General features: G+C 42.2%; 2 protein-coding genes across 2 annotated transcripts; one reads left to right on the top strand and one right to left on the bottom strand.

Annotated features, from left to right (window-relative positions):
* Positions 1-43: 43 nt before the first annotated feature.
* On the bottom strand, positions 44-21983 carry jak2a (Janus kinase 2a). Its single transcript, XM_062412907.1, has 24 exons — positions 21581-21983; positions 15174-15459; positions 12654-12777; positions 12451-12571; positions 11672-11817; positions 10847-11153; positions 10512-10631; positions 9980-10137; positions 9777-9888; positions 9084-9270; positions 8246-8367; positions 6839-6973; positions 6661-6748; positions 5861-5988; positions 5605-5743; positions 5263-5414; positions 4622-4772; positions 4372-4505; positions 3883-4072; positions 3385-3509; positions 2980-3152; positions 2598-2715; positions 2317-2430; positions 44-1757 (listed from the first exon to the last, which is right to left on the bottom strand). The coding sequence occupies exons 2-24, from the start codon at positions 15433-15435 to the stop codon at positions 1650-1652; spliced, it is 3414 nt and encodes a 1137-aa protein (XP_062268891.1). The 5' UTR covers positions 15436-15459; positions 21581-21983; the 3' UTR covers positions 44-1649.
* Positions 21984-24654: 2671 nt separating this feature from the next.
* LOC133975391 (zinc finger and BTB domain-containing protein 26-like) lies at positions 24655-26681 on the top strand. Its single transcript, XM_062413319.1, has 2 exons — positions 24655-24963; positions 25189-26681. Exons 1-2 carry the CDS (start codon positions 24655-24657, stop codon positions 26239-26241), a joined length of 1362 nt encoding a protein of 453 aa, XP_062269303.1. The 3' UTR covers positions 26242-26681.
* Positions 26682-27445: the final 764 nt, after the last annotated feature.

Genomic DNA, 27445 nt, shown 5'->3' with positions numbered 1-27445 from the left:
AAATGTAAATAGACGCAGTTTAATGTGAGAGAAAAAAGCCTCATTTAGATTTTAAACAGTATAATTTTTAATGTCCAAAGTACTGCATTAGGTTTTGTTTAGTAAAAGTATAAACACTCTTGGACTATACAACATCCACCTCAATATTTACATCTATGTACATGTTTTAAAAGGTAGCTGCATCAGATGACAATCCATTTTATTTCCAAGTAAAATAAAATGGAAATGAATGCAAAGAAAAAATATCAGTTAAACATTCTGTTGTTCACATTTCACAATAAACTGATATTTGATGTAACACATATATCGCAACAGAAGCACCGCAAACAGAAAAGTCTCATTCACATCACACTTGACTCGGATCTTCAGTATAAATATGTCCCGGAGGTTCAGGAGCTCACAGACTCACTTTTCATCAGTGACTCATTCATGCAGAGGGGACCCGTCCTCTGATATGTTGTGTGCCTGCGTGCTTGTGTGTCTCGTCTGTTGTCGACTCAAATAACCCTTGGAAATTCCAACCAAAAGAGGCCATTCCACAAATTTGAGTTTCCTCTCTAGAATCCCGCACTTCATCCTTCTAACATTTGGCATGTCAAGTTTTAAACTTTCAAACAAGATTGTGTTTGACCTGTTTGACAACAACAAACACTTCCCTTCATAACTTTCAACACACTTTTCACATCATGTAGCTACAGGCTGATATTGTAGCATTGTAACATTAAAAACTTCAAACTGTATCAAGAAAATATATATTCATATAGTCATTAGTAGCAAAAACAATGTCCTCATTTCCCTGGGTGTAATCCCTAAAAAGCAACTGCTATTGTCCCCGACATCGTCTGGACTTCGTGATCAAAGAGCTTCATGAGCAGGTTTTGCTGTTTGAAACATTTCAACTCCAAGTATTGATGTAAACAAAGTGTTTGTGTTGCACTGAAACTGAACTTCCGCCGCCTCAGCACAGGATCATCCTCAGTGGGTCATGAGTATCTGCCAAGTCCAGGGTCAAGGCACAAATAGGACTCCAGCTCCACCTGTAGGGATCTTCATAGAACTACAACAGAGGCGTGATGTCCTTCATCAGTCCCACAAAGTCACATCATAGCCGAATGCATTTTAGTTTCCAGAGGCATCCTTCATCTTTGGAGAGACAGTCTGCGCTCCACATTGTTTTTGTCAAATTAACGCTACTTAAAAAAAAAAAATGCAACAAGCAAGAGTCTGGTTTCAGTTACCATCACACATCAACACAGTTACCAACAGTCTGTTGGGAATCCCATCATCTCTTTGGTCGATTAAACAAGTCGCTGCTCATTTTCCAATAATCCAAATCCAGAATAAAAGGTCGGAGTTATTCACAAAATGATGCTTGTGAGCGATTTAAACAAGATACTTAAACTGCAGGGAATATTTGATCCACAAAAAGCATTTCCTTTCTCCGGTCAATGACTACCGTATGAAACGTGTTTATCTCACTGTGAAATGTTCTCACACGCGTCATAAATGAGTTGTTGTTCGGTGGCGAGTGCGACATCTTGATTTAGGTGCTTGTTAATGAGGCTGAACGGGAGGTGGAGTGCAATGAGAAGGAAAAAAGTGAGTCAGCCTCTGGACTGAACTGCTGCGGTGCACAGACACATTCATCCTCAACCTTCCTTGGCCTCTCGCACCGACTCCACACTGTTGATTAAGGTCTTGAAAGTAGGCCGCAGCCCGGGGTCCTTGTTCCAGCAGTCGGCCATCATCTTGTGAATCTGAGGGAGACAGAAACACAGAGAAAAGGTCAAAGAAGCCAAATCCACACACGGTGCTGTGAAATGGGTCGATTACCAAGTTCTTTGACAGGTGTGGTTGAAACGGACGAGAAATATTTCTAAAGAAAGTTATGGAGCAACACGTGAAGCAAAGCGTGGGTCCATTGAACCGTGTGCAACAAACTGTGGTTTTTGGTGAAATGTCTCAAACTGTTGGAATCGTTTTAATGAGACATTTGTATCCAGCTCAAAATTCAGTATAATAACTCAGGTAACTTTTTATTTCTCGTTATTTAAATGGACCATTATAAAGTCTAATCAGTCATTTGGTTTATCATACCTGAAAAAACTATTCACATCAGTCTCATCTGTTTTTTTTTAGGTAATTAGCAAACAATTTACCTGAGTTAGTCCACTTGTAAAATTTCTACGATAAGAATCTAGTTTTTGCTTAATCTAACATAAAAGATGTATTTTTCTTCGTCCTCAAATCGCTCGACCGGTTGATTCAAACACTACAGGGAAAAAGCATCAGTTTTTCTTGACTGTTGTTGCTGACCTCCTTGGGACAGTTGTCAGGAGCCGGCAGCCTGTAACCTTGCTTCAGCAGGTCGATCAGGTGGTAGACGATCATCTGGCCCTGCTTTTCATTCCCCATTTTGTCCATGAACACCTGGAGCAGAGAAGAATGTTTCAGAGCAGAGTTCAACCAAGTGATTTCTCCATCTGATTACTCAGCCATTGTTTTACAGCTTGATTATAAACGATTATGGTCAGTAGAGGAAAAACGGTTTCCTGACAGACAAGTCAAACAAAAGTCAAAGAGTAAAGTTGTTGTACTGCTGGTGGGCTGCAGTTCTTGTCATTGCAAGTGAAGAGTTCGTAGAGGACGACTCCGAAACTCCAAACGTCCGACGCCACAGAGAACTTGCTTTCTGTCAGTGACTCTGGAGCATACCTGGAAAACAACACAACACACGATTCAGACCCACATGACTGCAATCAACACTTGTCGTACAATCTACGTAGACGGGTATGAAGGAGTGAGATAATCGGATGTACAAAACCAAATCCAACTTTTATCTCTTTGTGAATCTTAGAATCTCATCTCGTTTTAAAGGTTTGTGATATTTACCTCAAGTGTAGAAATGCCAGTAAAAGCAGTTTCAAAAACGTGGAAATACTCTTTTGAAACAAATTGCGTGCAGTGTGTCATCCTCACCAAAAGATGGGGCTTTCTCCCGGCTCCCTGACCGTGTAGTACTCCTTGTCCTGCGGCAGCACCTTGGTCAGACCGAAGTCCCCGATCTTCACCCTCATTTCACTCTCCACCAGGACGTTCCTCGTCGCCAGGTCTCTGTGGATGTAACGCTTTATGGCGAGGTAGTTCATGCCCTGGAAGAGAGGAGTACAATCAGGTGTCGTTACTGTGTGTGTGTGTGGGGGGGGGGTCGAAAAACTGTTAAAAGGTGATTTTCAGATTTGATTCGATTTGACGCTTCAACTCTTTATTTTTACATGCTAGTTACATGGGACCCCAGCAGCAGGGAACTTGTTTTCAAATCCTCACAGCAGGAGTCCGTGTGACACATTTTCTTAGGATTTTAACAACCTGCACCCACGTTACCTTGCAAATCTGTGACGCGTAGTGCAGCAGCTTCTTGCAGTCAAAGTGGTCCTTGTGTTTGGTGAGATAATCTCTCAAGCTGCCGTAGGGGAGGTATTCCATGACCAGCCGCAGGTTCCTGCGTCCTGCACAGGGAAATGAGTCAAGTGCCACACTTGAGAAGAACACATGACGTGTGAGTGCGTTAGTGGGTGGAGGCTTTTATAAGGAAATCTAGACTCATTTGTTTCACAGACTCGGTCAGTGAGACCTTCAGCAGTGAATGTGGAGACTGTGAAAAGGTTTAAATTGTAATTGTGTCATACTTTTGCTTATCAACATGTCACAACTATAATTCAGTATCAAATGATTTCATGTGTATTGTTTATGCAGATCCCCTGTAGTCGTCACAATGCAACAACACCTCTTCCTGGGGGAATAATTTAATGTATAGTCATTTGCATGTGTCATAATAAATCAAGTTATGTTCAAACAGAAAACTGGACGATGTGCTCGTACCTGCGCTGTAGCAGACGCCTTTGTACTGGACGATGTTTTCGTGCTGGAGGGATTTGAGGATCTCGATTTCCCGCTCAAAGTCCCTGATGTGCTCGGCCGTGCTGTGCTGCAGCTTTTTCACAGCCACCACCTCCCCGGTGCTGTCCTGCAGCGGGTCGTACCTGCACATCTCCACACTGCCAAAGTTCCCCTGCAGCGGGGAGTCAACGGGAGAGCACACTTAGAGATTCAGAAAGAACCAAGTTACGTAATTTCAATCGCAATCTCTAATTTGATGTGGTCCCACCAAATAGGAGGGAATCAATCAGCCGTGTTGTCCAAAGTAAACAATACACCTCCTCGACACAGAAGGAAAAAAGTTATCTAAAAATGTATTTTCGTCACTGAGACATGAGACTGTGCACCTTTAAGATTTAACAGATTTTTCCTTTTTTTGTTTTAATAAAAAGTGTCTCCACGTTCAGTGTCTGTTCCGTGTGCATGTCTCACTTTGCCCAGCTGCTTGAGGAAGATCAGGTGTCTCTCCTCAAACTGTGCGGGCTCGTGGCTCTCGGACGACCACGGGAAGCCGACGCCTCTCGTCTTGCTTGGTAACATGTCGCTCTCCACCAGCAGCTCATAGTCTGCAACACAACACGATGCAACAAACCGTTTATAAAACCCCGGATCAATAGTGTGCGTGGGACACGATCCGTAGATCTGCCCGTCAGACTGGACGAGGAAGGGTTGGACCTCCTACCTGGAGTAAAGAGGCTGTTGAGATCTCTGATGATGGCTCTGAAGGACGGCCGGTGCGAGGCCTCGTAGTCCATGCAGCTGTTTATCAGGTTGGCCAGCTCGGTCCATTTGGGAGCTGGGAGCTGGTGCCGGTCTTCGTAGAATAAGATTTTCTGCAGAGGAAAATAAACAAAGTCAGGAGAAGAGCCAGGGTGAGAAGCGATAGTAAAATACAAATAGTTTAGTTAGAATTAACACTTCAACTTTAAAGGAATTGTTCAAAATTTTGGGAAATGTGATAATTAGTCATCATCGCAAGGTTTTAGATGATAAGAAAGACAAAGGACCCAGTTCACTTGACTGGAAACAGGAAGAAAAAGTTAGCCTGGCTTTGTCTAACATTTTCAAATGTTCTACCAGTACCAGCAGGTCAGAAGTTAGATAATCAACGCGTTGCCTTCAATTTGTGAAACATAAGAACACATTGTTGGTTTACACGTTTTTTTTTGTTTGGTTTCCTGTTGAGTAGTGACCTTTTTGGAGCGGGTCAGTTCAGATAGCCGGCGGCAACTCCGTTTTTACACCTAATTTAACATTTCCCTTAATGTTGAATTGTTCCTTTGTTACAAGTGGTTCTCTCAATGCATCCTTTGTGTTTGTGACCTTGGAGCAATCCAGAGTGCTGAGTGGTTTGTCTCCACCACTGCAGATCTCCCACAGCGTCGTCCCGAAGCCCCACTTGTCCGTGGCTGAACTCAGGTTCTGGGGATTCTCAATGCACTCGGGGGGGACCCATGGGATACGCTCCACCAGCACTGATGAAGGGGCAGGTATAGAAAAAGAAACAGATACATAAAGGGAGTGAGAGAGGGGAAATACAACGGTAGAAACTGACCGTCAGCGGCTGAAAAGATCACACCAAAGGAAAACTTGGGGAATGTTAATCCAACATGGCTTCACAAAGGTGTGTGTGTCTGTCTCATCCGATCACTACACGTGTCTCACCTTCTTTGGGCAGGACGGTGATGCTGATGCCAGGATCACTGAGCTTTATGAATGGCAGGTTGCCTGTCTTGCGATCCTCCTCTCTGATCAGAAGGACGTTCTTGGCACAGACGTTTCCGTGAATGAGGTTCTTATCCTCCTGTGTGCACATGTGACAGAGACCACGTCAGCTGTATGGTGTGGAGGCGTTTTCTCATTTCAGTTTTCTGTCTGAAAGAAGCTGCCTTGTTTGATCTGCATGAGTCAGCGGTCTTACCAGGTAGTGCATGGCCCAGGCCAGCTGCTTGGCCACTTCCAGTTTCCATGTGATGTTGACACATCTTTTATTCTTTTTCAGGTAAATGTCCAGCGAACCAAATTTACCACACTCCTGCACCATCATATCTGACACGCAGAGGAGAGAGAGAGAGAGAGAGAGAGAGAGAGAGAGAGAGAGAGGATTTTATTATTCAAACTATAACCCGTCATCTATATTTTTGAAACATTATGTCATCGTCCATATTGTGGCATCGGGTTCATTTTTTATTTTTCCCCACTGACACCTGGCTTCAGTCATGTTCCAAATGACACATTCAGTTCACACAAACCACAACAGGAAATTGTTAATGACCCTGGCCTGCAAAGAAACCGACAAAAACCTTGGCCCTACAAACGGTTTGTGAATCACTTCCACACTCTTCCAACATGTGCATCATTTCTTTCTCGTCTGAAGTCTGGAGAGAAGTTTCCGGGTCTTAATCCGGTCGCGGTGGAAGGTCCGGGCAGAGCACAGAGCCGGTCAGCAGGTCAGAAACCTGATATCCTCCCTGTTTGAGCCTCCTTATTGATTCCTTGTTGGTGTTTGACGGATCTCCTGACTCTGTTTTGTGTTGTTCTCAGCATCTCTCTCGTTTGTAAACACAGATCTTCAAACTGTCCGGTTTACAAGCCACGGGTGAGAATAACCACCACAGAGCACTCCTTTGTTACGTCTCTGCATGTGTGTGTGTCTGTGTGCGTGTGTGTCTGTGTGTATGTTTGTGTGTGTGTGTGTATGTGTGAGTGCTGTAAACTTACTCTCATCGCCGCAAACACACACGCCGTAGTTGAGTATTAGGTGCTTGTGGGCGAGCTGGCTCATCATGCTGGCTGCTTCAAAGAACGACTACAAGGTAGAAAATAGACAGAATTTGATTGAAAATGTTTTTCTAATCAGATCCAGTCACTCCCTCATTCAGCCAGATGGCGAACCGACCTCTGAATAGTTGCGATGAGCCTTGTCCAGGATCTTGATAACGACGTCCATCTCGTGTATCTCTCCGTAATCTCTCAGCTCCTTCCTCACACCGCAGAAGATCTTGGTGAAAGTTCCTTGGCCCAGACTTTCATTCTAAAACAGTTTTAGATATAATGTCAAAAACCTGCTATGAGTAGACAACCAGATCTGCTGTAAGCATAGTTGTTCACACACTTATTACATGTGTACTGGGAATAAATGAGGTTGCTCTAGCGTTGCTTCTGAGATTGCCGAAGAAAACACAATCGTGGATGGTATGTGAGGCCCTTCAATCATTGTTGACTGTTCTTGCATGAGTTATATCTTGCTGATGTGTCACATTCATTTCTGAAGATGTGCACGACTGATGCTTCCTCGTACACTCGGTTAAAAGCAAATATATCTCCAGCCCAACCAGAACTCTACCCAAGACCTAAACTGTATACAATGACAGATTACCAAATTTAACAAGAAATAGAGAATCAAGTGAACCACAGCTACTTAGTTTAGGATTTCGTAATGAAAAAAATAAATAAATGTAATGCCTCTTTTACCATCTTATAATGTTATTTGATAAATTTTCAGCAATGTCAAGTTTCAAAGGGAAATCTTTGGAAACGTGCACCAGACTCTAAAGAAGCACCAGAGAGTAACTTATTCATTCATTAAATCTCAGTCATGAGAACAGAAAACAAACTCAATCAGGCCCATCTCTTCCCCCCCCCCCCCCCCCACACACACACACACACACAGACACACACGCCTCCACCAAGTTGTGACTCAGTCCGCTAGAACCAAGAACCAAATGGTTCTAGCTGCTTCACATTTCACTCAATAAATTTGAGGTCACGATGTACAAGCCCTCAAACACTGCATGGAAAAACATGACGATGAAACACTAAATTCACTGAAACACGAAGACAATATTGCAAAGCAGGAGAACACCCTGAGTGCTTTGATTACTGGAACTGCAAAATTGTGGTTTTCCTGTGACAGACCTGTCGTAGAAAACATCAAGAGCTCAAACAGCTGAAAAACTGCTGAGACGGAAATGGACAAACCGCTGAGGTGAACGCATGACACGCTGTCACATGGATTCACGCGACGCACACGGGGACTGCAATTGATGATTCGGAGCTTCAATAGGAAGCCTTTCTGTTAACTGTGGTGTCCTCACTGGGCCTGCACGAGTCCCTCTTGTCCCCCTGAGCCGTGGCTTGGGACCTTGTCCACGAAAAGCCTGCGTCTGTATACTTTGGCTACACAATTACTGTTCGTTCACAATTAGAAACAAGAGCCATTTAAATACCGTTGTAAGCATCTACAGATAAATGTTCGTGTCTTTTGCTGAGACAAAAAGCAGGAAGTGAACAGGGGTTATCTTACGATGGTGAGGTCCTCTTTTCGAATCTTGTGGAAGACCATCTGGCTGACATGTTTGTGGAGGGAGGGCGTCAGAGGAACCTCTGCCCCCTGGTTATTTCTGCACACCAGCAGGTTGGATTTTTCTTTAAAAAAAACAAAAGTAAAGGTGGACAGGGATTAGGATCCGTCACTCACATTTAGCAGTAAAGCAGGGTTATTGTGACTCTTTAAACGGCAAATCATAGTAGAAATGAAGCTACTTATTAAACTTGTATTGCTTAATCTAGAGCTCCTTATTATCAGCATGGATGAAACCTTAGTGATTTGTATTTGTTCCCTGAGGTCAGGTAATTTGGGTCTTGATGTGAAAAGAAGCCGATATGTAACCCAGCAGTTTTTCTATGGGTTGAAATGTGATACTGGGAGCATGCAAACCAGAAGGAGCTCAGAGAAGGAACTCATGTTGAGGATTAGGAGCTAATGTGCTGAATGAATTCAGAAACCCAGTTATAGCTGCATGGTCTTTTGTCAGAAGTTGGACAATCATGTAATTATATCCAACTTATCAACAAATAGGCTGCAGACATGATGGAACAAAGAGTTGTTCATCTTCATTGGCTCAAATCCAATTTATTAAACAAACTTTTCTCAGTTGTACTTTGATGGAAAACTTCATCTTGGGGGCAGATTCAGATAAATGGCCTGATCCAGGATTCTTTTTTTCACTTCTTTAACCTGCCGAGATGCGGTGTGAGCTCTCTGAGCCCCCCTTGTTGTTTAACTTGAGTTAATCGCTGTAGGGATACACATCTGCATCAGTGCTCATGTGTACAGTGTGGTCCTGTGTGTGGACACTGACCTTTGTGGCTGGGGGGGCAGCACCTGGTCAGCTGAAATGTGTATCCGTCTGTGCGCAGCGCCTCCTTCTGATAGCAGTGCAGAAGCTCGCTCAGTGAGCCAAAGCTCCTCTTGGCTCCACTCAGAATGTACTCTCCTGACTCCATCCTCATGATCTGACAGTGCTTATAGTCCACCATGGCTTCATACTGAAAGTCCAAGGAAAATGGATGAGTCAAGAGAGAATTACCACAGTTGAGTTGTGCTCAGTCGCTCTTCTTAAACCGCACGTAACTCTTTTACTGTATATATATATATATATTTTTTAATATTGTTATATTGTTCGATATTGTTGTTTTTAATTTGTTGTTTGTAAAGTGCACCAACCACACCAAGGCAATTTCCTGTATGTGCAAATATACATGGCAATAAAAAGAATTCTGATTCTGATTCTGATTCAGTGTCAGTCATTTTATTTCAGTTAACAGAAACAGACACTCATGCAGCAGTTACTAGAACATTGTATTCCTTACCTGAAATAGGACTATCATACCAGAGCACTACATTTAAATTGGTGTAGTAATAGTGTAATGGCACTGGTTGTTGTGTTAGCTAATGGAGTAGATAATCTGATAGCATGTGGGCTGAAGCAGAGACCAGGTATTTCTACAGTCATGTACTACACAATGTTGATGACCCAGCATTAACTTCTTACCCCCACAACAAAGGACATGAAGTATTTGTCGTAGTCTCTCGGGCTGCAGCGGAGGATGTACAGGCCTTGATGGTTGCCAGAGCGACGCAGTTTACCAATCGTAAAGTCCATCCTGTGATCAAAGAGACACAATGTGTGTTTGTGCATGCGTGTGTGTGGGTGTGAGTACATGTGTGATCTGATTGCATGCGCTGGATACTCACGACACAGGGCCGTGGTAGTAACTCTGAATGCACTCCAGGAGTCTTGGGGGAGCCACCTCTTTACAAAGGTAATGATGGGCATCGGCCACCAGTCTGTAATATCCATCAACCAATGACACAAACGACAGAGCCTCCGATAGAGAATGAAACTCCAGCTCCTTTGTGTAGATCGACAAGGAAACAGGAATCAGAAGAAGAAAAAGGAACCATTCAGCACCTGATTTGAATTTAAACCACTGTAAACGTGAACTTTTCAATCTGTATTGTTGTGATCGTATCAAACTAGTTGTGATAGTGGTTCCTAAGTAGGTTGAATTGTTCTTATTTATGTCCTGAAACTACTTGCGTGTTTAAAACTGTCTGTCTAACTCTGTCGCTGCTGTAACAAACCACTTGAGCGCTTTGCTTTAACAAGAACGAGGTCAAGAGGAAACGTGTCCCTGATGTAATTAGATTAGACTCAAAGTAAGCAAGGTGAACTAGCTAATAATCTTCAGAGTGATAGCGGATGATGGGGTGGATGATACTTTACCAGGATCTTGCTGTCCTGTCTGGTCAGGGTAACGATGCGACTCTCTGCTGATCCTTCCTTATTAGACTGTTTCACGCTGATGTCAATCACCTCTGAGAAGTCACAGAATGTTTGTAACTCCTGGAGATGCAGAAAGTACAAAACATCAGTTTGTGTTAGATGAGGATGTATGCACACACACACACGCACTCTTATTGTTACAGGAACTTGGAGCCCACTCCTTGAGCTCCATCTATTGGTAAAAAAAAAACAGCCATGATCGTATCACAGCGCTGCCAATTGGTAATGTGCAAATGCATTACCAAGGCAACATGAACCGATCTCCTGGTCCTCACCTCCTTTGCTCCCTCCTCCTCCTCCCCCTCCTCTTTCCCTTTCAACCACTGGATGCCCTTGTTGCCCATGACAACGATGGTCAGCTCGCGCGTGGACAGGCCGGTGACCTGGAAGCGCTCGGAGAAGAGGGAGGGCAGCAGCGTCTCCAGGTTCATCAGGTATTTGAGCTTGAGGTTACACACAGTGGCTTTGCAATCACTGAACTGCTGGATGAACTTCTTGAAGCGATAGCGGATCCTTTTCCGCGTCAAGATGTTGTACTCCTGGAGGCGGCTCCGCATGCACCTCGGCAGGAAGGATTTGTAGCTGGAGGCGGGGAGGGAGGACGAGTAAGGAACAAAGAACAAGTAACAGGAGATACCACACAAATTTCCATAAGCTTTGGATTAACTACCTATATGAGTATACACAGTGCATGAGCTTTGAACAGGTCAGATAATACACCCAACATTTTCAACTTAAATATTGTCTCTCACAGAGATAATTCATTCAGCTGCAAGCACACACATAATGAAACTATCTTCATGTGTCCAGTGAAGCCTGTCGCACTGCTGTGAAATCGTTATTCATAGTCTAGAGCACATGCCCACCAGTGTAACAGCGAGCATTTTACATAATTTAGGGAGGAGAGTGTTTGGAGTGAGGCACGGACTGGAGCTGCGATTTTGGTGTAGACAGAAGCACAAGTGGAATTTTTTATTTTCTACTTCAGATTTCTGCTCTTATCTGACAGTTCTGCCATTATGATGATTCTATCTTTGACACCATTCGTCCTGCCCAAGTTCAGATTACATATTGTCACATTATGGTGGCGAGCCTCCTACCTGGTATCATTGTAGATGTCCACAGGGGACTGACCGTTCTCTTTAGCGAGCCTCATCATGTCCAGCACCGCCATGCCAAGACACTCCTCCTGGGATTCGTGGCTTACCAGGATTTGAACCCAGCCGTTAAGAAAGTCACTACGCCACTAGAAAACAAAATGATAAGCTGATAAGGAAGAAGGTTGGATGTGGAAGGAGAATGTTAAACAGATACTAAATACAGGGGAGTAAGTGGCTCAAACCCATGCCTGTAAAGTTCACTTAATTCCAGTAGAGTGTATATGGAGCATGATGGGCTCTTGGCAGATTTATCATTTATTTAATGATCCTGTCTTTCTGCAGTGCTTTAGTCAACTGCTTTTATTTACTTAAAAAAAAAAATCTTATAATCCACAGACACACACACAGACACTGTAATCGTGCATAGACAGACAGACACAAACACTGACGTGAACCCTAACATTACCTTGTTCTAATTATGTGAGACTTACACACTCTTGCTACCACTTCCTGTTTTCTCAGTCTACAGAGAATGGGTTGACATGACAAACAGACTGTCAGAGAGACATGGGGAAACAAGGACGTTTGTTTTTTATTTCTCACCACCATGTTTCTCTCTCACACACTGAAAACAATGAGGGGGCATTAGTCTTGAAGATTCTGACCCCTAGTTTGCACCCAAGAACACAAATGAGGTAGACTAGGAATGCATTCGAATTTTGAAAAACTAAATAACAAAGACAGAACAACAATAAATTACTCAGTACTTGAAGACTGACCTGAGAAAACAGGTATGCCATCACACAGTCATCCATAACCGGGCTCTCCATCCCCTTGGACACACCGTAACGATGGGCATAAAATGAACTGCTGTTGTTGTACCAGCCAGGAAAATAGTATCTGGACAGACAAGAAGATCAGAGAAGTTAAAACAAAGAAAATGAATTGGGAAAAAATCTGAACCTCTTTAAAATATCTCTACCTTATTCTGAAGTGCAGGTCTTCACTTGCTGACTGGTTGACTTTAAAGATGTGATTTGGAGGGAACCATATCCGGTCACTTTCCCTCATCAGGCCAAACAGGTTGAAGAAGACTGGAGCAATCCCTGGAACGAGGGAGTCATTGTTTACTATATTGCAGCACAGGGTGTGGTTACGCTGGTGCTAAAAGTCAATGTACTTCACAGTAGATTGATATTGTTCCTGCAGTAACTGTAACAGATATGAGGAAGCAAGTCAGCAGTTTTTCCATTTTTGAGTCAGTCTCTTTTTACTCAGGCATGCAGAGCATCCTGCCTGTTAAACATCCACTAATGACTTGACAACTGGGCAATATTTAGACATAAACATAATCAAGCATAAACTGTCACTGTTTACAAACACAAAGCCAGCTTGTGTTGTGGTAGCAGAGGAGACTGCAACTGTTCGACGATAATTCTTTGGAAGACACCAGGAAGCACTAACCAAAATGAAGCAATGGTGTGTGGACAGGAGCGCTGTGTTAGAGGCAGTATACTCAACCACAACAGAGGAAGTTAAGTCAAAGTACACACTAGAATGGCACTCAGTTGAGCATATTCCCCTGCCAAGGCCTCTTAAATTCTGTGCGGCTGTACACAGTCATAGATATCGATCCTTAAAGTTTGCCTGATATCTTCTTTATATCTTGAGAATAAAAAAAAATATCCTATCTTGCAAAGTAAATATCCTGAGTCCTCCCTCTTGATCAAATCCCTTCCTAAAGTTAACGAATTCTTCCTGGGCCCATGTTTGACCTTCCCACCAAGTTTTAGGAAAATCAGTTCTGTAGTTTGTGTTTAATCCTGCTAACAAACTCAAAATGAGTTTGTGTCCATTGCTTTGCGTTTATAAAGCTTAACAATATACTCATAACATATCTTACCATTCAAAGGATGGACTTTGAATTTGCTTAATTTCTTTCCGACTCTCTCTGCTAAGTCATCTCCTACTACCAAGAGTGACCAGGTAGAGAAAGCTCATAGAAATACCTCACATGATTATTATTTGACGCTGGTTAAAGCATGAACAGGAGACTGGGTGAGTGAGACAGCTGGAAGGAAACGTGGACTATAGCAATAAAGACAAAGACAAGTAGTGAATAGGAAATTACAAAGAATTGAAAAAAAGAGAAAAGAAAAGAGGAAGATAAAAATGGGAGAGAGAAGGGTTTGTTTCTTATCGGCTTGAGAGGGAATGAAGCAAGAGAGTGTGGCAGAAGGAGATAGAGCGAAGGCGGAGCGGAAAACAGACACAACAGTCGACAACTTCCTGATTTGAGTTCGCTTAAAAGAGAAGGCAAAGAGACACACTTAGGAATGAAGCTCTAACATTATACACAATTTTCAAACACATTTCCTAACCAAGGGAATTCTTGTGAAGAAACAGTTTTTTCTGGATGGCAAGTGATGGGATAGTTGACTGGTCTATGATCATTAACGTCATACATGTTTACAGTTTATCATAATTTAAAGAAAACTCACAGGCTGAAGATTCACGTGTAGGATTTTCACACTAATAAACAATAATACAATACACTTCACATTATAACTGAAGGAGAAAGGTAAATGAAACCTTGCAGTAACCAGTCTGTTTGATTATTTGCTGTCTTACCACTGGCTTGACTGGTATAAGTCTGAGCCAAGAATAAGTCTGAGCCAAGAATATCATGCTCAAAGCTTAAAACTGTAAATCCCTGACCAATGGACACTGACCCCAGTTATATATATTTATATATAGCTACTAGATATTCGCTCCAAGAATTGCTGTAAACAAGAACAGACATTTATATGTAGAGAAGACATTCTGTACTAAAGAAAATCAACAGCATAAAATGTCTAAATAAGGCATTGGGCCACCACATGCTGCCAGAACAAGTTTGAAACTACATGGAAACACAAACAACATTATTTGGTTTGGCAAAGGTTAGACATAGCTTGTTGTTGAATAAGTCAAAAAACATCTTGTCATTGCTTGATTCAAATGTATTACACAAACACCACAGCTGGCTATTGGGACGGGCGCTTGGTCGTGCATGAAACTCAAACACAAGTTTCAAAGACTATTTATGGCCGGGTCCAAAATCAACACAGCGCAAAATACTAATACAAGTAGCAACTTTTGCCACCTAATATTTAAAGGTGTGTGTACTTGTTAGTTTAATACAAATAAAAGACTATTTTACTTGGCAGAGAAGGAAGATAACTGGACAAAATGGAATGCAGGAAAATGGAATCACTTGTTATGTGTGTGGTGGGGGTGTTGGTGGTTAGGTCGACCACTATACCCTCATTCTGAATTTGATGGCTGCAACACGTTATTGAAAAAGATTTTGGCATGTTTACCAAAACATTAACTAAGCGCGTATTTGATTTGTGTTTCATTTGTATGATGTAAAGTCTGTTTTAAACGGATGTTACTCAGCAATGATGATGGTGTAATGTGTGTTGGCAGACATCATTACTAAAATCCACAAGTAACTCACCACAGGCTTTTGCCGCAGCAATGCACAGTTCCTCCACGACATAATCCCCAGATGGAAATGTGAGCACACTTTCTGAGACTGTGGCCCCATTCCCTCCTCCGGCCTTCCCCAGGTAGTGAAGGTGGACAGTGAGACAGGTGGCGTCCTCGTTCTGCTTGGGTTTTGGTTCCGTGGCCGGTTCTTTGTCAGGCTGGAGGCCATTGTGCTGCGCTGTGGGACCAGAGGTAGGCGGGTCCATGTCTGTCAGCAGGATACAGGCCATGTGCTGCTTAAAACACACATTCACCTGTCAGAGAGAAAGGGAGGTTATCTTTAGTGAATCCAGAGGCAACTTTCTCACTCACCATAGTTTACAACCCCCAGCTGTGTCACATGGAAAGTAAGGTTTTGACATATTTAGTGATACTACACTTACTGCTTTGCTTTTCACATTTGAAAAAGCCGAATTTCAAGGACCTGCACTTGAATGATCTTTCACTCCAGTGCATTTTATCACTATGTAATGTACATCTCTAAAATGATCAATCTGCTCTCTTGTATTGATTCTCTTCTTTTAAATCAACTACATTTAGTGAAAATAGTGCATGTCAAGATCAACCACTAAAAGAAAGTGCAGATCTGGCTCTGTCTGCCCAGGGGCCACATTATACATGTTTATAGCAGCAGCTGAAAGTATAAGAACTAATACTAAATGAATACTGAATGTAAAGGGAGCTAAGAGTTAACAGAAACTCATGTTCAGTGTTGTAGAAATCAGTTTTATCAAAACAGAGTTACCCGTGTAGGAATGATCTGTTTGATCCCAAGACTTGAACAGCATGATCCCTTAACCCAGTTACAGTACAAGAAATGTCACAGTAACCTGATATAATATAATATAAGCCTAAAGGAGCATGCAGTATGTCAATCGAGTTTTCATTTTCCAAAGCTATTAATTGTAACTTGTAAAAGAACCTATGTTAAGTCTCTTTGAACTTTTGGCTTAGTTATGTCCACAGGATATTGTTTTTGACTTTGTTCCCCTCTTGATGTTTGTGTGCTTTGTTTGTTTATCTCTGTGTTATTATTGCTGCACTTCCTCTCTATGGTTTTCGACTCTTATCAGCTGATAGTAACACCCTTGTTTGTTTGGGCCACCTCATCTCAATGGTGTGAGAGCTTTTGAATGTGTTATTGTTCTGTAGTTCACCATGGTCTTCTGGGCTTTAGCCTCAATGACATAATCGTCTCCACCGTACAGGACAATGATATGTAATGAATTTTTCTATATTGAATAGTATTTGTTTCCTTAAATGTGTACGAGCCAACCTAGATTTTAAGATGGAAACATGACTTGTTTAACTGTACGAGGATTAAGAATATAGTGAGAAATATTGCATGTCATCTGCGTCTGCCACCCTAATGTCTCCGGTAATGAGAAGCAGACTCTCAGTGCAGAAGTACATACCAGACGAGTGAGTCAGTTTCAGTACTTTAATTCAACACTTGTAACTGTCTTCACAGATTCTGTCTTTTTTGAATTTGCTTTGCAGTAGGATCTGGATAGTGTCATTTTCTGCATTAAGTAGTTTATGGTATTAAAGCCCGAATTTGAAATGAATGACATATTTTTTTCAAGCCTCTTCTTAAAATAACCTCATCAATTGTATATTCTATTGTGTACAAAGGATGTCCGGACACAGCCTCCACTCCACCCTCTGGTGCTGTGGTGCACTGAGAGCACAACGGTTTCATCTTAAATTCTCTCTGGGGATTTTAGTAGGATTTAATAATTCAAAAAAATTCTTTCAAGTTGCTCTATTACCATATTTTTGTGGTCAGATTCAGGCCCTGGGTCATTGGTGGCTGAATCATGATGTGGTTGTTTTTGGCGTTAGTCACTGTACATCCATTACATTTAGACAAAAGTGCAGCTGTGTCTCAAGGACACTGATCTGATCATCTCTTTCTTTGGCTTTAGCCTTAAATCTGTCAGACTACAAGGGGAAGTTTCTCTGTCAGTGCAGATATCTATTTTTCCAATTATCTAGAACTTCATCTTATGTCATTTTGACTCATACTCAGTTACGTCAGAGGAAAAAGAACGGCAATGCATGTATTAACAGGTAGAACAACGTAATCCTGCTCGGTGCAACTGGAATATGATTCATTAAAGTCTTGTCAGTTTTAATTCTTCTGTTGAGGCCATATTTCTCTACAGATATTTCATTAAATGTTCGTTGTTTATATTTTGAAATCTTATTCTGGCAGGAGAAATACGTTTTGGCCAATGATCACCATAAACATAGAGAGACACGTAATTTGTATAGCCAGCTGCTGATTGGGTTGATATGCAAATATAATGGTCAAACCAAAACAGGCGGATAACTGAAGATCCAATGCTTTGCTTACCATGTAAATAGTTGCCATGTTCTCAGTGTTTGTTGCTGCAGGCAGCTCTACACTTTGCATAACCTTGAACCAGTCCAAAAAAAAGTTGTAACATGGCATAACAAAGGACTTCTAGCTGTCTGTACTCATACTGCTCTGTAACATTTACATGTAGGCTCAGTGTTGCAGTGGTTTGCACTGTTGCCTGACAGCAATAAGATTATTGGGTTCAAACCTGATGCGGCAGACCGGCGACCTGTCCAGTTGGGATTGGCTCCAGCCCTTAAATGAGCATCAGAGAATATATATAGCTGATAATGACTATAACTTGATGACGGTAAACCAACCTAATTATGATTCTGGAAAAGATGAGCATTTAGATGATAGTTTTCCTTTGGGGAAGAAAGTAGGTGTGCTTGTTGTGATGCAGCTAATCAAATGAGAAATTAGGTCTCATATAGACCTTCTGTTTTTGAATCCTGATGCAATCAATGACGCATGTAGAACATGAACTAAGTTAAAAATGCTGGCAGTTACATTTTAAGTGCAATTTAACTGTAGCATCATTCAGTGTTTGACCTACTTTATGTAGGGTACAGCACATGGACGTGGACGTATTGTTTTTGTTTAAGGGACCTCAGCTGCTGAAGCTACACAGTAGGAGACCTTTGAGAGAAGACTGAGAAGAATACAGGCAAACACTGCTCTTTTACCAGTGTGTTTACACACCCTAAAACGTTTATCATGAGGCAGACAGGCATAGAGTTAGATCAGCTCCTCACTGGGTCTTATCAGGGCCTCGATGCTACTACAGGTCAGGGCTATCAGCTCGGACACATTTTTTAAGTGGCTCTGCTCCACAGCTGGCCACTAAAACCACTACTTTAATTGCACTCTTGATATTTTCAATCAATCAAATTAGCTTTTGGATAGCCCATATTCCCAATTCATAAGTTGTCTCATAGGGCTTAACAAGTCAAGTCAATGACAAATGATTCTGCGACAATTGTGAGTGTTTGTTTGATTCGTCTTGAGCAAAAATACAAAGAAAATCCCCAGATTCAACTTCTATCTGTAAATATATGATGGTTTTTAGTGGTTTAGTTATTTTCAGTGAACTCTAATCCTTTAGATTGAGTCACTGTTGGTCTGACAACGAAAAATGATTGAACAAAGGAAATCACTTTGGAATAATGATGAAAACAGAAAGTAGGCATCACCTTTTCCTGTAAGACAGTACCTAAACAAAGGCCAATTACCATGAGACATATGATAACTCTGCCAGAGCTACAGGTTTCCTAGGTTGCTTTCATGGGTGCTTCATTCATCACAGCTTGAGGGCCGTTTGTCTACTAATACCGACACATCAGCACATCACCCCCAACACAAGGCCTACCAAAAAAATGAAACAGAGGACAACTCTTTGTCCTGTGAGCTTGGTACACGGGTGTGGTAATCAATCATCCTGCTCCGTGTCTTCAAGTCTGTAAACAGCTGCTCTCCCACTGGCACATGATGAAAATACATCTTTTGTCTGACGGGTTCCGAGCAGCGTACGAAATGGGACTGCACAGCAAACAAGAATATGCAGTGAAAAGGCCAAAAATATATGTGAATGCTGGAAAGCAGTGTAGTGTGTATCACTTTGTGCTGCGGTGGCAGGAGAGGAAGTCGCTGATTGCCTGATTGTACAGCCAAACAAGACTTTACGGGAAGTCAGAAATTACTGGATGATACCTGTCATAACCAGACATTGGTGATGGTCTGATTCGATTTTCATATCCCTCATCTTGACTACTAATAGCTCACAAAGAACATTGGATCAATTGAGGGTTGTAATGTTGAGTCACTGACCAATCACTAAGATGACAGCTTGGTGGCTAAGGTTCACATGCTCCTCTGTATGAATGCTTACCCACTTCCCACTTCCCACTACATTGATGTTACACTGTGGTTGTTTCAGGATGTTGGCACTTCCTCTAAAGGTGTCTGGGAAACACATCCAGACAGTGCACCTACCCGGTGTAGTTATAATTAGAATTCAACACGATACTCTGGTAAACCACTCTTCCTTTTTACACTCATTATTTTTTCAGACATCGTGCTTTCTTGCGATTTTCTCTTCACGGAAGCACCTGTCATTACGAAGGCACATTCTGTGTTTACTCTTTTCCCACAAGAGTAAACACAGAATGTGGGTAAAGTGGGTAAAAAGCATCACAGGCAGCTTAGTCAGAGAAACGTCTCATAAAGCTGAAGGTTATCCACATGTAAATATAGCAGTTAACAATATGATCAGTACGAGTATTAGAGCCATCATGAAGAAATAACATTCTAACATTTCAAGAATAAATATGTTATATTGCAATAAGTATGAGAATAAAGTCATAATACTACGAGAATAAAGGAAAATTACACTTTGACTTGAGAGACAAGTCGATGTGATTCTTTCCTCAAGAGACACTGTTTCTAGCTAAATCGTTTCCAAATCCTGATACTTCTGATAATGTGGTGTTGATGATTTGAAGTATTTCAAAATTAGTAAAACCTTTAACTTATAACAAGATGCTACAAATTCCTCGGTTTTAATGCAGGCTGCTGGCTAATCTCCTGATATTCCGCCTACAAATTGACACGAAGCCTGAAATTACGACCTTATTCTTGAAAGCTTATTTTCCCCTTAAATTGGCCCTAAAGTCCATTGAAGTTCAGCCCTGACACAAAAGGATAAATGATGAGGTTCCACTGAAGAAGTTAAAATAAATATTTGTTGCCGTTGGAGCAGAAATATGCTAAAGCCTCTGGGTTGCCCTTTAAACATCAAGTATTATCTCAATCAAAGGGAAATGGGAAACACAGATAGGCATTTTCCTTTCCTGGATCCAAACTGTGTGTGTTTACCCAGAGTTGGCTCCAGCTTTGTTGAAGGACGGAGGCGCTTTTTTAGAAAGGGCTCCGCATTAGAAATACCTCTTATAATTGATTTAACCTTAAGTTATGGATGAATACACATGCAAATAACTGTCACATGTGTTGGCAAAGCTCTTCAGTCACACATCTTTCCCTTAACCACACGCCACCATAGTGTGGTATGTTTTCATTCTCTCTTGTTCAAAAACGAGCTCCAACTCTCCCCATGATCCGAAAATCAAAGATTGGGCCAAAGGTTATTTTGGGATAGAAACAGTGGGAAGTGGAAAAAGCTGGAACCTTGCTCTTTCTTCTTGTTCCAGTTCAAACCAAACCGACTCCTTTTGCCTCCATTACAGCCACTTAAAGGGAAATTGTGACCTGAATAGAGCTCGGAGAAAGTTGCACATGACCCGATAAGTGTCTGCGTGTCAGTGGCACTGATAGCATCATTCCAGTAAATAAATAAAATAAACATCTGGAAGTGCTTTGAAAAGAAACCCAACAAATTGCACAAAAACCTAAACCTCCACATTATAAATAACACAGTCATATACATATTTCTTTTTAACATAAAGAGGATAGTTGCAGCATGTATGACCCTGGAATAGACAAGAGTGCTATGTATAGTAAATAATGGCTCCCTCAGGCCAGCAGTCCCCTGCACCGCAGCTCACTGTCAGTGCAGAAACCAGATGAGTCTCAAGGAAGAAGGGATGACTAAAAATAAAAGCTCGAAAAACCCGAGCGAAAACCCTGAAGTCTGAGCTGGAAACTCAACTGACTGCTCGGCGGATGAATTGAACTTGGAAATGAATGACTGGTGATCGAAAACAGTTGCTGATCATTTTCCTATCGATCAACTAATCGATTAAAGGCTCTAAAACAAAACAAAAGAAGGTGTGAGTGTAAACGCGTGGAGTTTAACCCCACGTGTTGCATGTTATTAACTTTGTTATTAGTACTTAACTAATGTGATAAACTTTTGCAGATGTTTATGTGAACACTTCCACGTTGTTGCACATCGACAAGAGGCGCAGGCAGGGACGGGACCTGTGGCGTGCTATGCTAACTGGTGTTTTACACAACAACACGGACACACAAACCCTCACTCACACAGCACTTACTCCGTGTTGTCTCCTGCCTCGCTGCGGGACTTTGACTCGGGGAACCGGCCGGTTGTGTTCCCCGGGGGTCCGGGACGGGCTCACGGGGTTAGCTAGCTCCGGACCTAACGGCTAGCTGTCAAGTGAAGTAACCGCTGCTCTCCGTCCGTCTTCACCGCTTCTCCTCCGGGGCATCGCTCACGTCAACCTCCCGGTCCCTGTGAAGCACCACCTCATTGTTGTGACTTTCCTCCTCCTCTGCGCCGGCGCTCCGGTGCTCCTCCTCCCCGGCTCTCCTCTCCGCTGTGTGGGCAGAGGAGCGGCTGACGGCTCGGTGATGACAGAGGATGGTGGAGGAGCTGAGGGCGGAGCAGGTTGTCTCGTCTCCTCACTCCTCACAACCGAGGTCCGCTTCTTCCGTGTTAGAACGCGTACTCTAAAATACTGTGTAGTTTTAAGGTACTTGTACTTTACAACATGCGTTTATTTGGATGGAGTGTTGGTGTTATTGTGTTTTCTTTTCTCTGCAGTTGTTTGAAGACAAAGTGATTTAAAGTAGCATCACAGTCATAATATCAAAGATAAGTATTGTAAATATAATTCTTGTTGTTAAAGTAGTAGTTGTAGTAGTAGTAGTAGTAGCATTACTATATTCTGTAAATAAAATATGGACGAGGAAATTAAAAGTGCTTTTATAGCAGCATCACAGTCAAATCAGCAAAGATGTGTTGCTTTATTTTTATTATTATAATTGCTGTTATTATTGTTGTTGAAGTCGACGTAGTAATAGAACAGTAGTAGTTGTGTGTATGTATTCTGTCAGTTTAAGTGTTGGACAGCTCTCTTTAGCTCCTTAAAACTACTATGTTTGTTTTTTACTATTATTATTATTGTTGAAGAAGTAGTAGTAGTAGTGTTAATGTTTTATGTAAATGAACTATGAACAAGTTCTTGTTTTAGACTACAGGAAATTATGCTTTAAACACTCTTTAATTATGTGCACATGGGCTCATGTAGTTTTATATAATCTGAGAGATGCCAGTTTGCTTTAGACAGAGAGTAAATCTTTGCTGAATTGAAATAATTTTATTAAAACACACCAGAGCTTCAGCAAGAACTTTAAATGGCAAGAAGTCACACAAGATTAAGCCTTCAAGTTTAGTTTATTTAGTGAGGTGAAAGGCTCATTTTAATCGGCCAGATGTTGATAAGTATCCTGCTGTTATAAAATGTAGTGCAATGAGAATAGGTAATAGATAAAACATTTTCTCCAGCATGTACACATATGCTATTTATCTCTGAATGTAAACAATTCATTCAGTAAATGTAAAAGTAAAGAATTTAAGTGAACATCTATGTGTGTAAGTATTAAATGGTCTTTTGAAGTCTTTGGCTCAACAAGATATACGATCCTGACACGTCTCACTCTATGACCCTGTTTCTGAAATGGAGACAAATATTTGCAGAGCTGCAGGGGACAGATTTCTGCTTTGATGTGTAAAAGCCTCAAGCAACAAGTGCAGTGATAATGTGCCAAATATGAAATCTGATTACTTTTCTTTTGGAGTTGTTTCCCCTCAAACTGGATTATATGTGATCTCTGAGTCTCAGCTCCTCAAAGGAGAAGGTTTGACTATGGCGTGATGTGATTGTGGAGCTTGTGTGACGACCAGGGATTTAACCTCATCACATGTCTCAGCTTTCAGAAGTCTGTGTGGACTGGAAGACGTGATAAACGATTTGTTCCAGGACAGTCAGATGCTCACTTTTCTTTTTGTTTAATATAGTAACCGATAATACATTGTGCTGATAAGACTACAGATAATATTCAGCCAGAATAAGCACAACAGCCTCACTTACTAAAACCTGACAGATGTCTCACGATGCAGCCTAAAAGAAGTTAAAAAGCCACATCCTCTGTGAAAATAATGTTATCAGGTTAGGGTTAGCATCGACCCACTGTCCTATCATGCTTTCTATTTTGGATCAATTCAATGAACAGACAACTGTACATATCTTATTTACACCTGAAAATTTGCAGCATTTACCGTAATATTATTTTTTTTGTTGTGAAGTGAAAAAATAAAAAAAAAAGTGAATGTTCTCAACTGCAACTTCTGTTTGATCTTTTGGTGGCCGAAAGAGAAACAGTATAAACAGTATACAGTGTTTATTAAAAAAGGTTTCTATAAGTATTATTCAAAAGCAGGGTTCTCCTGTCTTCTAATTTTTATGTTGATACTGGTGCACTCTCAGCTCAATTGCATTGCATTAGTTTTCCCTTTAAAACATCAGTTTATGTTAAGAACCTTATCGAAAATCTATATATTTTTTTAATCTTTTGATTGTGATTATGTTGTATGTAGCACACAAATAAAGAAAGTCGAAACCAATCAATCAAGTAAGTGCATCTCTGTTTTAGTGAGATACTTAGAGATTTCTCGCCACCATGTGGTTGGTTTTTAGCATTGCATCTGTTTGGGATATTGAACGCTGTGTGCTTCAGTAGAATCCTTTACAGGCAGTGAATAGGTTAATTCAAGTTCATGCTCAGCAAAACCCTCCTGCCTCGATTTAGGGTCCTCAGCAGAAAACCACAGGAAGAGGGATGACCACTGCCTCACGGCTGGAGGATGCATGTCGTCCTCTTGCGTGTGTAGCTCATTAACATTTGCTATAATCAATTCGATGACAGTGTTTGAACTGTCAGGCGAGTAAAGTTAACAGTGGGGTTCGAGCAGCTGTCCTGCAGGATCCATCGTGACGGGATGAGCCTTTTGTAAAAGGTGAGGCTGGATCAGCGTCTCTCTCATCCTCTCTTTGGCATTTCACTGACTTCACTGCGCACATTTTGATTTATTTGCAAACTGCAAACCAACTCCACCTGGTGGAGGAGTTATTGTATGGCTTTGATTTAATCGATTGACACTTTGTATCATGTTAAGATTTCACAGAAGATCTCTCCCTCTGTTCTGCCACAAGAGGCAGAAAAGGCCCAAAGCCTAAGTGAGATTCAAGAGTTTGATTCAAGTGCTAATCCAACATTTCTGTCTTCTTGTAATACTGTGTGTTGTTTTCCCCCATTATAGATCATTATGACAGCCTCCGTGGACACTTTCAAGTTTCACCTCCCCAACCACGGGGACGCCATCCTCAGCAAAATGAACGCTCTGAGGGAGGATCACCTCTTCTGTGATGTCACACTCCTTCTCGGGGGTCCACCAGCCACCGCCGTCCGGCCTTTGCAATTCCATGGCCACCGAGTGGTGCTTGCGGCGTCCTCAGACTTCCTGCGTGACCAATTCTTGCTCCACGAGGGCCGGGCAGAGCTGAGCGTGGGAGTAGTTTCCAGTGTGGAGGTCGGTGAGAGACTGTTCCTGTCCTGCTACACCGGGTTCCTGGAGGTACAGTATAAACTACAGAATCTCTGACCTGTACAGTGGAAACAGGGCAGAGTATACAGAGTATAAGAAGCTCTAGGGTTATAGAATCAAAACAGATCCATCAGGCGGTTGTGGGTCTGTTCTTTTTATGCAGCTTTAAAGCATTCAAGTGGAATAATGGCATTCAACTTTTTTATACACTGTTAATTCTGTGTTTTCTTTATTTCCTTAATACACCTACTTCAGGTCCCTCTGAAGGAGCTGGTGAACTACCTCACTACAGCCAGTGCACTTCAGATGAGCAAGGTGGTGGAGAAGTGTGCCCAGGCTGTCTCCCAGTACCTCAGTCCGACTCTGGCTTTCTTGAATCTGGACATGCGATCAGAGGAGAAGGAAATCCTGCCACCACAGGGTGGTTGGACAATCCCCAGTTCCAAAAACCAGGAGGAAAGGGACGAAGCCCAACCCATTACGAGTATCCAGGAAGCGAACACAGAGGGAGGTGGCACGATTGTGATTCAGTCCAAGACGAGGCTCGGCCAAGAAGCGAAGGCGGAAAGTCAAGGACTGAGGGAGGTTAGAGAGAAGAGGAGGGGGGCAAGAGCTAAAATACAGTCATCTGAAGATGCAGCCTTTTGTTTCAGTACCCGGGAGACACAGGATGGGAGAGACATCGAGCCAGTCACCCAGGCTGTTCACGAAAATGAGCAATCCTATCAGGTTCACCAAATGTCAGGTGTCCTGAGATGTGTTCGACATGAAGAGGCGCTGCACAGCTCCCGAAGCCCAAATGAAAAACTCTCTGCTCAACTGCAAGAATGTAGGGAGCAGATGGACTCTGGTTTATTCTGTTCCTCTGGAGCACATCTGTCAAAGGGTCCCAGATCTGGAGATGAGCTGACAGAGGGTTCAGACTGCACGTCAGTCCAGAGGCCCTACCTGTGCAGGAGGTGTGACAGAGTCTTCCAGCACCTGGAAAGCTACGCTGGACACCTGAAGGAGCACAGACAGCACCTGTGTTTGGTCTGTGGGGAAGGCTTCTCCCAGAGGAGCACTCTGTCTCACCACATACGTGTCCACACCGGGGTCAAGCCTCTCAGGTGCCCTCTGTGCCACAAGACATTTTCTCACAAGGCCCCACTGCAAGATCATTTCAACCTGCACACTGGGGAGAAGCCACACAAGTGTAACTACTGTGCAATGCACTTTGCAGACAAGCCAGGCCTCAGGCGCCACCTGAAGGAAATCCATAGCAAGAGTAGCCTGCAGAACATGCAGGAGGAGCAGGAGGAGGACTGAGAATGAAGTCGCAGGTTTAAGCTTGTGTTTTTTTTATGCAGTTCTTAGAAATTTCAAAGTACAGGTATCAGAATCGGTATCAGGAAGCAAAAAAAGATATATTTCAGATGTTCTCTTGTGATTATTGGAACAAAATCCCAACGTTTCCTGGTTTGTTTCCGCTTATTGTGAGAGAAATTCCTAATACAAAGAGAATTGATTGATAGACAGATTTCTTCGTTCATACATTCTCCCCGCATCTCAGGGAGGCTATAAAACGTCACCCTTTGACCCGACTGAAATTGTGTTCAGCTCACTGAGCATTACGTGATAAGTGAGTGGGTTGTCCCACATGGCTGAGAGGGTTTTCATGCTCCCTCACTGCGTCCTCTCCCTCCACGCGTCTCCTCGTTCTCCGCCTTTTATCCTTTTGGCCCAGAAATGCCACTCATGCAAGTATATGGAGCACTACCATCTGAGATGCCACGGGCAGGGAGTATGAGACGAAGAATGAATGCATGGTGGTATACCGGGTTAGATATACCAAAGTATGTGAAGTGTATCTACTAATTTTACTTTGCATCATCAGAGATACTCAAAACATACCTCAGAAAACTTTTCATACAAACAGTTATGCTGTGAGCAAGTTACAGCCAACCAAATATCTCTTTAGTGAACGTGAGCCATATTTTACATGTGGTTTAACATTAACAGCTTAGCTTTCACGTGGTTTGATCAAGTGATTGTTGCTCTGTTGTTAATCTATCTTCTGCCTGAAGTAAATCAAAATGCATACTGTACATGTACATGTCGGTGCACACACAGTTTGACATATAAACACACACACAGTTAATGTGGAATTAGGGGCAGTTCCATTATGAATGAGAGAGAGAGAGAGGTTTCAAATATGAGGAAGATGAAGGTCATGGGAGAGATGGAAGAGGAGGTGAAGATATAGAGATGGTGTCTTTATCATATTTAGAAAAGTTGCACTCAGCCCCAATCTTTGTTCTAAAGATAATAAGAACCTCTATGTATATATGCATGTGAATGACCATGACTTTGACTGATCCCTCTGATATTGGTGGAAAAGATTGTTTTCACAAATCCATGCCCACAGTTTTGGCAAAAATGTCCAGATGAGCCATGAGGAAAGAACATGAAGGTGAACGAGCAGCAGCTACTCCTCCTCAATAACCACAGCCCAGGTGCCCTTGAGCAAGGT

This window comes from Platichthys flesus, chromosome 19, assembly GCF_949316205.1.
Source record: "Platichthys flesus chromosome 19, fPlaFle2.1, whole genome shotgun sequence".
NCBI classification, from domain to species: Eukaryota; Metazoa; Chordata; class Actinopteri; order Pleuronectiformes; family Pleuronectidae; genus Platichthys; species Platichthys flesus.
This window is presented reverse-complemented; position numbering and strand designations above follow the sequence as displayed.